The sequence below is a fragment of the Dromaius novaehollandiae genome, chromosome 14, assembly GCF_036370855.1.
Source record: "Dromaius novaehollandiae isolate bDroNov1 chromosome 14, bDroNov1.hap1, whole genome shotgun sequence".
Lineage (NCBI taxonomy): Eukaryota > Metazoa > Chordata > Aves > Casuariiformes > Dromaiidae > Dromaius > Dromaius novaehollandiae.
The window spans coordinates 9,884,747-9,897,655 of NC_088111.1; the positions used below are offsets into that span (position 1 = coordinate 9,884,747).

Here is a 12,909-nt window from a genome sequence, read left to right on the forward strand (position 1 = left end):
AACTGAAAATGCACAGCCACCGCAGAGTGAGTTATTATACAAAACCTATAAATAGCGATACAAAAGAAACTCTAGACATTGCTTAAATTAAGAAATCCACTCAAACATTTGATGGAGCTTTCTGAACGGTGACAGTGGACCTGACAGTGCACTTAACATCAATGCCAAATTTCAGGCTTTGTAAAATCACCGTTTACAGCTCCAAGGCCAGAATTTGGCCCGAAGAAACTTAACTACAAGCTGTTTAAAGCAAGCCAACAGAAAGATTAACCAAATGAAATATGTGCTGAAGGGTTTTACAGCTGATGTTATAAGTTGCCAGAGCTCGATTCTCCATTTAGACAGCGGAAGTCAAACACTGTTTGGCCACTAGATACTGCTCTGTGCTTTACTCTGCAGCCTATACACTCCTGTGTGGTTGCCTGCCTACTTGGCCTTAAAAAAAAGTAGTATTTTGAACCAGTTGCAGTGAAGGCTGCTGCAAAATGACTTGATGGCAGTAAAATGAATTGGTCTGACTCAATCTTGATCTTGTCATATTGCTAAATTGCACAGTACCAGGACTTGCATCTTTGAAAACCCACTTGTGCTGTACCTCTTGACTCTAACACTGCACAGCATACAGGTATACATTTTCTTCTTCATATAAAATTTTCTTAACCCTTTGCTGGACTCCTGCTCTACTTCAACAAGGATGTCATACTCACAGAAATGAAAGGGCTACTTTAAGGCTGTGATTTTCAACTGAGCCTCAATTCATGGCTCCAGTTCCTCTGAAAACATCATAGCTATAAACTATGTATTTTAAAGAAACTCAAAAGTCCTAAAACTCCTGAAAGCTTGAAGAAAATCTACCAAATACAACAGACTAACTGTAAACTCAGTAGAACTGACAGCTGTAATTTTGGGCCCAAAAGATGGAACAATCAAGAACTAAAGGACAACTTTGACAGTTTTCAGCTTCAGTTCTCATGTCTAAACTAAACAGTGAAGCTACAACACCACACAGGAATTTTAACATGTCTCTGTACCTATCAGATCCCTTCTGCAGCAGCAAAGGAACAATTTTGACACCTAATTTAATTGAATAGACAGGTCAATAGACTCTGCAATTGGTTTGAAGTCATTTTGGATTAAACCTCAGGTCAATAGCGCTTTATACCTTACTGTGCCTTTGATTCACTTGTGGGACACGTGAAATCTTACAAAACTGGTTTTCTACTTGTCCAAATTTCCTCATTTCTATTTTCCACCTGTGATTAAGAAGTTAATTAAAAATACAGTAATTTGTAAAGGTCCCCAAAAGCACAGTGCTGATCCATCAGTGATTTTCTAGAGTCCGAAGAATGGTGACTAGATGGTGGCTAGCACCTGAGTGTGAATTTGGATGCCCAAGCCCACCTTGAATTAACTCAGACCTCTGCCCTCAGGAGTCCAAGCCTGTCTGCACCCAGCATCCTTCCACACTTCCACTGCTTCTGCCTTGATTGCTCAGAAATCTGTATGTCATTCTGATGGTCATTTAACCCCTTTCTCCTTCCAAAGGAGTCAGAGAGGCCTCCGCTTTTATTACATGGGTGAAGAGAAGAACAGGACCTAGCACGGTGTTAATTAACTCTACTGCTCAGGCTGAAGCCATGATAAATGCTGAAGATTTGGCAGTGATTGGTTTTTTTAAGGTAATTCACTGGAAAACTCAAAAGGCTGGTCTGATTTCTGAATTTGGGATATACTGTTTGCCACTGTCACCAAACCCCAGACATGCCAAAGACCTAGAATTAGCCTGAAAAATTAGGCCATCGGTTTTCTCTGCATTTTGTTATATTTAATTATTTCTATCTACATCTCTGTACTCACAGATAAGCAGCCCAGGCAGAGGTGAGAACATCTCACTCGGCCGCGTTTTTCACAAATAGGTACCCAGGCACAGAGACCTACCATCTTGTCAGCAGCTTCTGAGAGCATGATGCCACAGCAGTGTTTTCAGAGCCCTGGCCACTGCAGACTCTCCTGTGTCCTCGCAGAAAAGGCTCCTGCTAAATCATCCCAAATTTGGTAGCTGGTGGGAACAGGGCAGACCGATAGACTTGCCTACCCTTATTTTATTCCATCCTTTCCTTTCGAGAGACTTAGCTCATTGCTGCTGTGACAAACACCCTCTCCAGAGACAAAATGTTGTAATCCCTGCCCAGAGTACTAACTGACCTCAAAATCTAGGTTAGCTGATTTCTATTCAAAGACAGTATAAAATCGTAGACATGAACAAGGCTGTTCTGGTGAAGAAATGGTACCTTCCTGCTTAGCTCCATAAAAAAGCAGTAAATATTGTCTAATATGCTAAGAGAGCCTTTTCTTCATCTTTTCATTTGATGATTTAAACAGCTTCAGTGAAACTGAGGGGGGTTGGAACAGAGTTTCATAAATATCATGCAAACTGTGTTTTTTAGCTCTTGCCAGCTAAAAAATCAGCATGGATAGGAAATCATAAAAATAATATATTGTATATGATCCAACTCATGCAGTTCTTTCTCAAGCAAACTCCCACTAATTTCCAGAGCAGAATAAGGTTCTCGGGATTTGGGGCTGAATGATATAGAACAATAGTCAAGCTGCACAGAGTAAATACAAGCTGTCATGGCAGGCACTCAGAAGCCTGTAATACAGAAATAATTTTTTCTGCTTTTTCAGTCCTCGAAACCTTTAAAATCTGAAATGCTCTATCAATGTTTTTTCCTCACTGAGGAATCTGTTACCTTTCTGCCCAGCTACCATCACAGTGTCTGGCTTGTATCCAAACTGATAAGATCCCAAATACCCTGGCTACAGCAGATAGTCCAAGTTTTATGGATGAGGAAAACAGGATTCATTACCAAATTGCTCCAGAGTAACAGAGTTGGTGAACACGTGCAGCATGATAGGACAAATGGGGAAAATGCTCAGAGTGCCTAGAACGCTGTTTCGCAGCAGTCTGCCTGCAGCCATTTGTTTCCCAGTCCTGGGCCAGACTGTGAAGCCCTCGGTATGACAGTGATGTTGGAGAGCTCCCCGAACCAAGCTGACAGCAGATAGCGCCTGCAGATGTGTCTGACTGGATTCTGCTTTCATCTGGAGGCTGAAGTGACAATAGATGACCATCAGCATGAGCTAGGGCACGCCAGAAATGCAATGGGTAGAAACCAACAAAATACTGTCCAAGTAAATACAAGCTTGGATTTGGCCTCCTATTAGTCACAGTCTGCTCACAAAAGCAAGTGCCAGAATGTTTTGGGAGGTCTCAGCATATAAATTACTTTTCATCTAGCACGAAATAATTGTCTGATTAAATCAAATCTGGAAGAGCTGTTGCCTTTCATCATGCTTATTTAGTTTGAGGGTGGACAGCAGAGTGAACATTTGACAGATGTAGGAGCGGAGGTCCGTGCCTTGGAGAGCACTCAGTCAGAGCGCTACACGCATCAGTCAGGTGCCCTTGCAAGCAGAGCCCCTCTCTCATCCGTCGCAGCCCGTCGGGGTGGACGGCTCGCTCCTGTGCCGACCGGCTGCAGCAGGGAGCAGCTGCTGGCGTGATCCTTCCCCAGCTGCAGCTGCCTTCACGGAGCCCAGCAGATACCAGCTGGAAAGGAGAACACAGTAGGGCTGTCACAGCTTTCCCCCTGACCTCCTCTGTGCTGAAGATCTCCCCTTGAAGGCAATCACGGCAAACTACACACGTTTTACCCTCTGCTCTGTACCTTGCAAGCCTTTAGGGGCCCACCTCACTGTGGCTCTCACTCCCTCACATCCTAGCAGGACGAAGGACGCTGGTCTTTATAAAACACTGTTTCTGGGACTAGGAACTTCACAACGACAGCGTGGACGTTTTCTGTGAGACAGCAAGAGACGTGCCGGAGATGCCTTTTGGGATGACCACCAGCGAGGAGGTCTGTGCTAACTACGGCATCCAAAAGAGCACTCTTGTGGTGTTCAAGAAGGTAGGAGCACCAGCCCCGCGGGCAAGGTGTGACAAACTGCAACGGCAGCTTGAGGCTGCTGGGGAATTTTTCAGGTTAAATAATTTCCTAGAGGAAATTCACATAGTTTAGCATAACAAACATTGTATTTGCAGACAAGAGGAGGCAAAAAACAACCTTGGGACAACTGATACTTTCAGATCTGGCTGCCCACATTCAGGTTCCCAATTTATATTTAGGGACCTGGATAAAACAGCTTGATTTTATAACCAACCAATTATCTATAGGTGCTACTAGGTTCAGGCAGTTTTGCAGATTTTCACCTCTTTTCCTTCGTGCCTGTTTTAGGTCAGGAATCTTCTTTTCTTCCAGGTCACATCAGAAGAAGGGCCCAACAATAAGAAATAAAAACACACAGAAGTAGCGCCAATATTTAGGCTACGAAGTAGTCAGACCAAGGACATCCTGAGTTGAAGATTCATATGTCACAGATAGTGTGTCCAGATATAGAAAAGATTTTTCAGGATGTTAAGATTACCCAGCAAATCAAGTCAGCTGTATCTTGAATTTTAGCTATAATCTTGTTCTGTAACTTAGCTGTGACATTTATTTTACAAGATACATAATTTCAGTTACTGAGGATCATAAAAAAGCAAAGTGGAGAATAACAACATGTTAGAGTAAAGACTTTATGTTTGCTCCTGCAGTTGATAAAGCCAACAACCTTACAAAACTTTACTATTTATCCAAGGGAAAGCCTGTGCATAATGAAGTGCTTGAAGACGGCAGCCAAAACAAACTGGATCTAACAGGATTAATCAAAACCTTTACCTTGGATTTGGTCACTGAATATAATCTTGAGGTACAGTTATTTCATTCTATTAGCAAAAGCCGAAGAGAAAGAAGGCCAGTAACGTTTCGCAGATGAGTCTATGAGAAATCCCCCTTTATTTCTTGTGCGTAGGCTACCAGACTGCTAGAGGCAGTATGTGACAGTACTGCATATACACCTTGGCAAGTCAGGGCCGGGAGCAGAAGGGGGATTTGATTAACACAAACACATTATTTCCCATTTGCTACAAACTTTCAGCTGTAGTACCTCTACAACATATTACAGAAAGGAAGGAAGGAAAGGCGGGGGGGAAGGAATGGGGGGAAAAAAATACCCAAATGTAAAACCTCCACAGAAGAATTTGGGGAGGGAGAGGGCGCTTGGGTCTCCTGCTTGTCCTAACAGCTGTTATCTTGCACTGCCTTAGAGCGATGACCCCAGCAGCAGAGGAGCACAGGAAATGAAAGAAATAGACCCAGTTCCAACAGCTACATGGCCACTTGCACTGCTCAGCAAATGTTTACGGGGCTTTAAACCTACCAATTTTTCAAAGTAGCTGAATACAAAACAGCTGGAGCCAAGATTAAGCCTGGCTAACCTGCTCCTTAGCGTTTGAGAATTTTTTTGTTCAACCAGGCCAACCATACACAAATCTAGAAACATCAGCAGAACCCAACAGGCAGCTGTTGGCAAAGCCAGAGCAGGGAATGCTTGTCTCTGCAAGATGCTGTTTCTTGGAGGAGACAGGGAATGGCTGGTCAAGCAGCGAACGTGGCTTGAACATGCAGAACCAACACAAAGGCTCATGCTGCTTCTGCAGAAATTGTGTGGGATAAGGGGGCTGGAAGGTCAGTCCCTACCCTGGCTCCAACTCTTCCACTCCCACGCAGCAACCCAGTCCTTGGGCCAAGACGAGGAAGGAAGAAACTGGCAGTAACAGTTGCTAATACAGCTAGAAGAGGAAAAACGTGGAAGTAGCTACTTGCTACTTCCCCATAGCCTCTGATCATGGAGGGGGATGACAAAAAGGACAGCTCTTTGTGCAGGGAAGGAGACGTAAGCTGCTGATGCCACCCAGAAGTAGTGAAGCAAGTGCTCCTACCAGCTCTAGCTGCTGCAGCTGGGCCTCCCTGGGTAATACCGCCTTCTACTTTCAGCACATCTTTAGTATTAATTCTTCAGCATGTGTTTCACAGGAGGTCAGACTAGAACAGACTAGTCCCTTCTGACTGCAAAATCTATGAATAATGATGAGATTTTTCCTGGAACAGAGCAAACACTCAGCAGCTGCTGATTCTTCTCACTTTATTTTCTTTAAAACAATGAAAAAGAATCTAAGGGTTATGGAAATGATTGGGAACTATCTGAGTCTTGAAAAGTAAAATTTGCTATACCAGAACTGAATGACACTGATACTCTGAGCATCTGATTCACTGTTCTGCTTACAAAGAGTAGAACAGATGTTGCATCTTTTGTTTCTCAGACATCTGTGAAGATTTTTGATGTCCCTGTTGAAAGCCACATCCTGCTGTTCACCCCAAAGAGCTCGCAGACATTCAACGCGACTTATGAAAATTACAAGTCTGCTGCTGCGGAATTTAGAGGAAAGGTTTGTAACGCTGAACCCTGCTTTGCAAATACCAACTGCCAAAAGATCAGCTGAAAACACTCACCAGTGCTGTTGGTAAAAACACACTGCTGTCAGTCTGTCTAAGTCTACCAAACCACTTCAAAATAGTTGGAAAAACTAATTTTCAGCTTCGGTCTTTAGCAAATGATCTGGAAATTTCAAAGAATAAACTCGTTCTAGCTGCTCCCAGTAAACCTCTTTCTGATTTTGCATACATGACTTTCTAGGAGCAATTTCCAATCAAAGACATTTTTAGCAGGGTTCTGGCAATTTCTGTCACCACCAGGAACTGCCAGGAGGGTCTCAGTGCATTGCCTGAACCAAGCGTTGAGACCAACTACAAAACCTGAAGGGGACTGCAAGGAGTCTGCACAGCCTTTTGCCTGCAGCACACAGGTGTATTCGTACATGCAAACAGCTATAGGCAGTCATATACAGAGATCTTTCAGCTTCCATCATCAACCATTATGGTGCTACTCCTGCTCCGAATACACCGAGCGCTGCAGAATGGTAATTCATCTCGTAATAGACCACTCAGCTTTAGTAGTGGTAAAGATATCTCTATTAAAGTATTTCAGCTCTTTTGTCCTGCTAAGTTTTATTATGGCAAGCAGTAAGAGTTGTGCAGGGTAATTTAGATGTGTTAGCAAAATTAATTTAATAGATTATAGCAAACCAGTGTGAAAGCACAGAGTGAAAGCCTCCATCCCTTTTGCTTGCTTTAGCGTTTGTTATGAGCTTGGATCAAAGTATCATAAAGTCCACAAAGCTGCTGGTTGAGCTGATACCAAAAACATGGTTCCACACAATTCCTCCCATTTAAGGCCCGATCCCAACCACTGCCAAACTTCAAGAATGATCCATTTCTCTAAGATGTCTGAACCGAGGCCAGGGGACTCAACCAGATGTTTGACTGCTTCTTTATTACCAGATAATGTTTGTCTTGGTGGATACTAATGAAACAAGGAATGGACGAGTTTTTGAGTATTTTCGCATCACTCAAGCTGATGTTCCTGCAGTGAGAATCCTAAATTTGACAAGAGATGCAAAGTACAAAATGCCGGCAGATGAGGTGACTGTGGAGAACTTAAGACATTTTTGTCAGAGCTACTTAGACGGAAAAGCAAAGGTACGTCCATTACTAATGAGATCTCCCCTTACACCAGTTAAAATAATAACAAATTTGAAAAGCTGAAACATCCCTTAAATTACTAAAACAGTGTGCTGTTCTGATCATCAGCCTATGAATTTACACTTGCTCTAATGTATTTACCTTCACTTGTTGACAGACCAACTGAGATCGACTACAAAGTTCTCCAGTCCTCCTATGTAAATTCGGGAAAATCATTTATGGCCCAATATTTCAGCTGATTTCAGCTGACATATTTTAGTGGCTTAAAACTTCTCTGTGCCTCAATCTTTCTAATCATATAATGGAGATAATATTCCTCTTCCCCAGTTGGGAGAGATGAAGTTTCATGACTGATTTGGCATTTGTTGCAAATGAGTTTAAAATTAATTTTGTGACTCCTAGTGCTCCTTGTCACAGAATGAATTTTAACAGAGAGTATCATTCCCAATTGATAATACAGCATTTGTTGTCATAATGAGGTGTCATCCTCTATACCCACGTGAAAAATACATTAAAATGTGTTGCTTATTCAGTGCTTTTCAGGGCGATTTACTTTAGTTTCCATAACAAGAAGAGATGAGGTGCTCAACCTGACAGCAGACAGGGTTTAAGAGTTCCAAGCAGCAGATCCTGACTTTGGTATCAAGGGAGAGGAGGAGGAGAGAAGAGATGGGGATGTCTCCATCTCTTCTCCAACAAGAGCTGTTTGAGTGGCACACTTCCCCTCTGAAACAAGCTCCCGTGGGGAATGCGCTCTTTCTTCTGTTGCACTGCCAATGTAAAAGAAAAGAAGTGGCCAGCAAACTTAATGTACATTGTAGGAGCCATGTGGTGACTATGTTTGAGGGGGAAGGAAGAAATTTAGGCAGCAATGTATGACTCATCTTCTAATGGGTGATACACCACTCTTTTGAGAGACTGCAACATGTAAGCTCTTCAGTACTCCAGCTTTTGTATGCTGGACAACAAGAATGCAGGACAAGGAGTTCATCCCTGTGCCAGAGTCATTTTCAGCTCATCTACTATGATGCCTGTATTCAAGAGAGGGATAGGTAATCCAGACTACCAACTATCCAGGGGTGCCAGACCCCAGCTTCCCACTCAAGGGAGAGAAGAGAGTAGCACAGAAAGGCTGGATAAGATATAGAGATAGCAAAAGTAATGTACAGTAATGATGGACATTAGTTAGAGAAACATCCAACCAGTCCCACATTAACTTGAACTGGAGTACAGTTTCTCACTGCTCCCTGCACTTTCACAGCTGTGTTTCTGCTTCTGATTAGCTACATCTCTCCAGTGAGGAAATTCCAGAAGACTGGGACAAGATGCCTGTCAAAGTGCTTGTCGGGAAGAATTTCAACAGGATTGTCTTCAACGAGACCATGACTGTGTTTGTAATGTTTTGTAAGTGTCTTTACCGTATTCAGATACTAAGTCGCTTCAATGTGATCACTGGGAGGTGAAAAAAGAAAGCTCGCATTTCCATACCAAACTAAACCTTGTACTTTACAGAAGCCCAGCTTAATGAATTTTTGCTGTCTGATGAAAGCATGAAAGAAAAGCCTGCGTTATATCAATGGAAACACCGTGATGCTTCTGCTGACTTAAGGTTGCACTGAATAACAGTGGATCCCTTAAGTAAATATTTGTCAAGATAATATCAAATCTCAATGTTGAAATACGAAGTGATATTAGAATTTCATGCTGGACATTATAACATGCTGTACAGCATGAGTCAGGCTGCTTCCAAGGACAGAGGCAGAGTAAGCGTGGTTGTATGGCTACAGCACTCTAGGATTAAACCCCAAAGAGGAGCTGTGGTTTAGCAAGTAACTCCTTCTCTTCCTCCTCTGTCTGCAAAGGGAAGTCATTTTCCTGCTGACCCTTCCCAGCAACAAGCCACTGCCCTATTCCATATCAGCCAAGAGCAGCAGTAGCTTGGGCCTTAGTTACTTCAGCATAGAAAATATGCAGCATGAAAATAAATATAGACAACTAGCTGTACTCCCCTGAACTCCGAGACTTTTATTTGGGTTGTACCGGCACTCGTCTCTAGCAAAGTCATATGATAAGTGCTGTGTGTTTGCTGGCGTAATGATAGGCTAAGCAGAGCTACAGCAGCACTGCTATCAGAAGTAGCTGGTTATCATCAGAGTATTGGTGAGTTAGGGCATGAAACTCATGCAGGTTGAATGGTTTCAAGTAGAGAGTGGCCACAGCTGAAATCTAAAACCCTGTGAACTTTATGGGCTAAATGGATCCCAGTAATTGCACCAGTATATGCTCTTCTGCTGCACTGCATACTTCTATTTTTAAATTGCAGATGCCCCTTGGTCCTATGACTGCACAGAACTCCTGCCAATCTGGGATAAACTGGGAGAGGAATACGAAAGTCGCAAAGACATAACCATTGCTAAGATAGATGTCACGGCAAATGACATCCTGTCAATCGTGTTGGATCGCTATCCATTCTTCAGGCTGTTTCCAGCGGGGCCCGATTACCAGGTGAGAGGCTGAAGGGGGAGAATGCAGAGGCACATCTGCACATGGAAGGGAGATGCGTGTACGTGCAAGTTGCAGCGGGCAAGCATGTGAGATAGCAGCCTTTTAAGCAAGACGACTATTCCTCATCTACTCAACCTTGGACTCCTTGCTGCCAAGAGCCTGAGCCAAAGATAAACCCTTTTACTTTTCTTCTCTTATGAGTGAGGTTGCAGCAAAAGTCCATTTATTGTTTACCAACTTGGACTTAGAAAGTACATTCTGCTGATCTGTTTAACAATCTCTAAACAGCCTCTTGGGTTCTAGAAATAGTCTTAACTCAGAGTGAACTTACAGGTATCTTCCTAATCACTGCAGCGTCTTTGTGCTTCGAACCATGAGCCCATTCACAGAACTACTCTGTCCACTGTTTCCGGAGCAGCTGTGACTGTGACAACAGCGTGGTACCAGCATTTTAGAGGTTATACCCTCTGAACTGTTACAGAAACCAAATTATGGAACCTTCTCTTTCTCCTATACACTTATGCCAGTAATTTCATTTCATTCCAACATCACAGAAATGCCTCAATATAGAATAAATTTGTTGCCAGATTAATCATTTTTAGAGTACGCTACCTAATGCATCAGCTATGTTACAGCATGTTCAGAAAATGTTGCTGAAAGGAGACACAGAAAAGTATTACACAGATGGTTATATTCCTCCATCTACATGGACAATCTGATTAAAAAATACCATCTCTGAAGCCAAAAAAAATTCAATTCTAAGATATTTTTATAATTAAGACATTACTAAGCTTTTCATTTTTCTTCTTAGTCCCAAACTTCAATTAAATTCCAAGACATTTGTCCATTACCTCATTTAATCTTTTAGGGAGAGATTTTCCTCTTGGATGTGCATGCACAGCTTCCAACAAATTGAACTGCAGTCCTGCATACTCACGCTGTGCTTAGGCTTTATGCAGAAGTGCGGAGACCCATTAAATGTTCATAATAAATGTCAGCTTGTCAAAAAAATTAGCAACAACTTCCATTAAATAGTAAAGGATTATTTTATACTTATAAACACCCCAAAACTAAAGAGTGTTTGCAATCTCAAGTTCTTCCTTGCACGGCCTGTTTTTACACCAGGCACTTCAGCGCCAGCGTGGGTGTCTTGTAGGTGGATGTGGTGGCTGATCCAAGTGTTCTGGCCTTCTTCCTTGCTGCACTATGTGAACAGCTGGCCACAGAAATCTTTACTTACCACAGACAGCCATAAATGATCAGAGACATACTCAGGCCATTAATACACAGTTACTGTAAGAGCTCTCAGTCATTGCTACCCAGTCATCAGCTATATGTGGAATTCTTGTACAGTACACTTTTTAAAAATGAACCAAAGTTAAGGACACCAAGTCCTCCCAAAGTCAGGACGCAGGATACACATGTAGTATCAGAACGTGCCAAGGGTCAGAGTTCTACTGCACTTTGCACTGTACAGGCACTTCTCTAAAATCAGAGTCCCTACTCCCTTATTCTGGCCATGAAGAGAAGGCCAGAAGCGGCTTGGAGCCAAGGAGTTACACTGGTATGTTCCGAAGAAAGAAAAAGAACAAGAAATATATACAGTCCGATAACAACACCTGATGTAATCTTGATTTCACACAGGCACCTTCTCTAGCCCTCTGTACTTTGCTGGTGCTGGAAACACAAACACATGAGCTTTCCAATAATCTCTACTGATCCTTCCTATTTGTAAAGGCCTAAGGACGCATTCAACGCTAGGGCAGAAGCAGTGGGAACTTTAATGATGAAATAATTGCCAGAAGACTCTAAAGGGCCTCATGATCTAAATTCTCTCAAAAAAGCACATCAAATGCATGTAAACATCTCTGAACCTGCTCCTGATCAACCGATGGAAAAGTTGCTAAGAAGACGACAGAGACCTGTTTTCTAGAACTGGGACATCATGGTCTCTGGCCACCACAGCCTGCCCTTATATCTCATTAAAGGCAGAGCCACATGCAGAACACATTACTCCATAGTCCCCACAAGGCACTCTCACCTGATGCGATACTGGATACTACCTTCCTCCAGACAGAAGTATCTGCTAGGTCTCCAGGATATGAGCTGCCTTCTTTCTAGTGGACAGTCACTCTTTGGTCTGTTCAAGAATGGATTCAGCTTCTCCTGAAGTTAAAGACAAGTCACACTCTTATTTTCAGTGGGTGCAAAACTAGATACATGACAGCACTTTCAAACCAGGAGCCACTTGGGGTTAGTACTGGAATTACATGCAGCTAGATGGGCTCAGTGACACGGATCTACAGTTGGGCATTTAAGCATGTGCCCAGTTTTCCAAAGCATCAGCTCCGTTTTTTGACATTTGTTTTTTCATTCTCGCTCTGTTCAGTAATCCTTGGTTGCAATATAAAGACATATTGATTCTAACACATAACTAAATGGCTATTGATACAAAAGAAAACTTTCCATGTCAAAAGCAAAAATCAGCGCTCTCAGTGAGACAAGAAGTCTTTGCTTTTCCTCCCCAGGAACAATTACATTTGGCACCTGGCTCTTTGCTGGGCAGCAGTTATAGTCAGAGCTGAAGGAACCAGAGCGCGAATCTGCTGAATTACGCGGAGCAAGGAGAAGTGGCCAGGCAGCACTGGAGTTACATCTGCAAAGCAGATGAACAACTCATCCACTCCAAATTTAAGAGGAAATATGCAGTTTCTGTATTAAGTGAGGGAAGCGTTGACAAATTTCCTCAGGAACCAGCACATGGATCAGCTGCTTCTCTGGCTTTAGAGGTCTTTGGGCTCTGGGAACTTTCAGTTCCAGCCATCAGAGTCGATCATCTGAGAATATTAATTGCCTCTGG

General features: G+C 42.8%; 2 protein-coding genes across 7 annotated transcripts in view; one reads left to right on the plus strand and one right to left on the minus strand.

The window, feature by feature from the left end:
• The window catches only part of LOC112990395 (acyl-coenzyme A synthetase ACSM4, mitochondrial-like), an 87,122-nt gene that overhangs the window by 28,075 nt on the left and 46,138 nt on the right, over nucleotides 1-12,909 (minus strand). Inside the window, exon 1 of one of the 3 annotated variants that reach the window (XM_026112067.2) lies at nucleotides 12,091-12,215. The exons of the other annotated variants lie outside the window; for them this stretch is intronic. The gene's annotated coding sequence lies outside the window, so the exon portion shown is untranslated. Of the gene's footprint in view, nucleotides 1-12,090; nucleotides 12,216-12,909 lie in introns of those variants that run through there. 3 annotated transcript variants of the gene reach the window in all.
• The window catches only part of PDILT (protein disulfide isomerase like, testis expressed), a 35,656-nt gene that overhangs the window by 13,821 nt on the left and 8,926 nt on the right, over nucleotides 1-12,909 (plus strand). For all 4 annotated transcript variants that reach the window (XR_010391608.1, XM_064520305.1, XM_026112076.2 and 1 more), the window contains exons 3-9: nucleotides 1,546-1,679; nucleotides 3,834-3,971; nucleotides 4,702-4,812; nucleotides 6,266-6,391; nucleotides 7,344-7,541; nucleotides 8,828-8,948; nucleotides 9,868-10,049. Coding sequence is in view for 3 of the 4 variants with exons in the window: in XM_064520305.1 (XP_064376375.1) it covers nucleotides 1,546-1,679; nucleotides 3,834-3,971; nucleotides 4,702-4,812; nucleotides 6,266-6,391; nucleotides 7,344-7,541; nucleotides 8,828-8,948; nucleotides 9,868-10,049 (1,010 nt within the window). In the remaining variant the exon portion in view is untranslated. The remainder of the gene's footprint in view (nucleotides 1-1,545; nucleotides 1,680-3,833; nucleotides 3,972-4,701; nucleotides 4,813-6,265; nucleotides 6,392-7,343; nucleotides 7,542-8,827; nucleotides 8,949-9,867; nucleotides 10,050-12,909) is intronic.